The sequence below is a fragment of the Bos indicus genome, chromosome 22 (assembly GCF_029378745.1).
Source record: "Bos indicus isolate NIAB-ARS_2022 breed Sahiwal x Tharparkar chromosome 22, NIAB-ARS_B.indTharparkar_mat_pri_1.0, whole genome shotgun sequence".
In the NCBI taxonomy this organism is placed as follows: Eukaryota; Metazoa; Chordata; class Mammalia; order Artiodactyla; family Bovidae; genus Bos; species Bos indicus.
Window position 1 is genome coordinate 58,075,812 of NC_091781.1, and position 2,799 is coordinate 58,078,610.

A 2,799-nucleotide genomic window follows, 5' to 3' on the forward strand; every position below is an offset into this window, starting at 1 on the left:
TATATGTAGGATGTGAAGTTACCTTGGAGGATTCCAAGAAAAGAGCAACACTCCATCAGGGCACGATGTACAGAGATTTTTTAAATGGTCCCCAGTTTTCGTAGTGATTCCCCTCTCACCTGAGGCAGGAGCAGGGCTAAGGAATTATTAAGAGAACTGCACCAACTCTCCCAAGTCACATGTATGAGGAACTAGATAATACTAAATTCTATAATTCTATAGAGACTTATATGCATCATACACTCTTCTGTTATATTATGCACGCTTAATCTGTTTATTTTCATAATATCTTTAGCATAGAGGTAATGTGTTTACCGTGTTCTACACAAGAGATAAACAGTTGAGGCTCAGACGTAAAGTGGCTGCTGGAGCCACACTTGCACTCGGTGTCCACTCACACATTTAATCTCAAGCTGCCTCTCAGGGACTGTGCCTGTCAACATTTAGTCTTTGTATATTTGGTCTGACAATCAATAAGCTAGAGGAAAGAGAGAACCGAGATAAAACAACTCTGTGCGTGGCCATCTAGTTGACACCCTTTGTTTAAGAGGACCTGCGGTCCACCCGTAGGCATTTCTCCTCATTCTAATTCAACAAAAGCGATAGAGCTCTTTTTACACATGTAGCCTTACATCACGTTTCTGCAGATGAAAGGCAAACTATTTCTCACTATAGAGGAAGTCTCAGGTACTATGCAAGTCCAGCAATGACATACACAAGCCAGTGAAGACTGGGAAGTAGTCAGGCTAGAGGAATACTGGGGATGGTGTTGGGGCAGGGGATAGGTAAAGCAGTCTTGTGCACTGAATAGTGGTGAAGCGTAGACTGGGGTCAGCCCACCTGCTCCTTTTTAGTGTCCACTCATTTATGGAGCTGCACCTGGCCTTAGTTGTGGCACGTGGGGTCTAGTTCCCCGACCAGGGATAGAACCCGGGCCCCCTGCCTTGGGAGCTCAGAGTCTTAGCCAATGGACCACCAGGGGAGTCCAAGCCACCTATTCAGACAGTGGCAATAGTGCCAGCTGAGGTTGTTGATATTGGTCATATTATAAAGAGTTAAAGATAAAGAGTTTTCCTTGAGTTTCTCCACAGGTACTCACTACATGCTTATTTTCCTCCACAAAGATGAATAAAAATAGACTTTCCAGTTTCATTGACATAAGAAATGCCTTTTTCTCCGAAGTTGCCATTGGGATCTTGGCCAACACCATCCTTCTTCTCTTCCATGCCCACAACTTCCTTCTTGAGCACAGACCCAAGTCCACTGACCTGACCATGGGTCACTTGGCCCTAATCCACATAGTCATGCTACTAACCGTGGCATTTATGGCTACAGACACCTTTGGGTCTCAGAAAACCTGGGATGACATCCAATGTAAGTTGGTTGTCCACCTGTACAGTTCGATGAGGGGCCTCTCCATTTGCGCCACCTGCCTGCTGAGTGTCCTCCGGGCCATCACCCTCAGCCCCAGAAACTCCCGTCTGGCAAAGTTCAAACCTCACTCATCCCATCACAACCTGTACTGCACTCTCTTCCTGTGGGTCTTCAACATGTTCATCAGTGGTTACTTCTTAGTGTCCACTGTCGCCACCCCCAGTGTGACCTCAGCCCATCTTCTACGTGTCACTGAATCCTGCTCACTTTGCCCCGTGATTCACTTCCTTAGGTACGTACACTTTGTACTGAGGACCTTCCAAGACGTCTGCTTGTTGGGGCTCATGGCCCTCTCAAGTGGATACATGGTGACTCTCTTGTACAGGCATAAGAGGCAGACCCAGCATCTTCAGAGCACCAAGCTTTCTCCAAAAGCACCCCCAGAAGAAAGGGCCACTCAGACCATTCTGTTGCTCATGAGTTTCTTTGTGGTCATGTACTTTTTGGACATAACTGTCTCTTGGTTCTCAAGAAAGTTGTGGGATATTGACTCTGTGCATATGTGTGTCCAGATGCTCGTGGGAAACGGCTATGCTAGCATCAGTCCTTTGGTGCTAATCAGTGCTGAAAAACAAATAATCAAGGTCTTAAAATACATATGGTGAAATGGCATTAAATATGTAATTATTCTGCAACGGAAGTGAGAGTTGCTAAGTCATGTCCGACTTGTTACAACCCCATGGACTGTAGCCCACCAGGCTCCTCTGTCCATGTGATTCTCCAGACAAGAATACTAGAGTGGTACCCATTTCCTTCGCCAGAGGATCTTCCTAACCAAGGGATTGAACATGGATCTACTGCATTGAAGGCAGATTCTTTACCACTGGTGCCACCTGGGAAGCCCATTCTGCAATGAATGAGCCGTTTAAAAGATGATGTAAGGTACTGACTTCAAAATTATTAATCACAGTGTGCAGCCTGTGCTCTCTGGGTTAACTGAAATATATGGCTTAGGCTTTGTCTGTTAAGTCTCTTCACTTTGATACATGTAGCTCACAAACACATGGAAGGTCATTTAACAGCATATCTGTTTGAGATAATTCATGAGTTTCACTCGAATCCCAGTCTTAAGATCTAAACCTCTTACCCAGTAACAAACTGTAAAGGGATAGAAAGGATATCAATGACTGTCTGGGAATGCATGAGGGGAAAAAAGAAAAGCAGAGTAAGATTTACAAATGGCGTGAAGAAAATTTGGGGGATTGTGACAGTTGTTTTACATGTTTAATACACATTGAAAAGAATCCATTCAGTTCAGTTCATTTCAGTCGCTCAGTCGTGTCCAGCTCTTTGCGACCCCATGAATCGCAGCACGCCAGGCCGCCCTGTCCATCCCCAACTCCCGGAGTTCACGCAAACTCATGT

At 45.3% G+C, this 2,799-nt stretch overlaps 1 protein-coding gene across 1 annotated transcript; it reads left to right on the forward strand.

Annotated features, from left to right (window-relative positions):
• Positions 1 to 906: 906 nt before the first annotated feature.
• LOC109575911 (vomeronasal type-1 receptor 90) lies at positions 907 to 2,466 on the forward strand. The gene has a single exon (XM_019984150.2). It carries the CDS (start codon positions 1,125 to 1,127, stop codon positions 2,037 to 2,039), a length of 915 nt encoding a protein of 304 aa, XP_019839709.2. The 5' UTR covers positions 907 to 1,124; the 3' UTR covers positions 2,040 to 2,466.
• Positions 2,467 to 2,799: the final 333 nt, after the last annotated feature.

Bases quoted from the DNA above. Each gene is read 5' to 3' on its own strand.
- LOC109575911 (XM_019984150.2), top strand. From the start codon at position 1,125: ATGAATAAAAATAGACTTTCCAGTTTCATTGACATAAGAAATGCCTTT.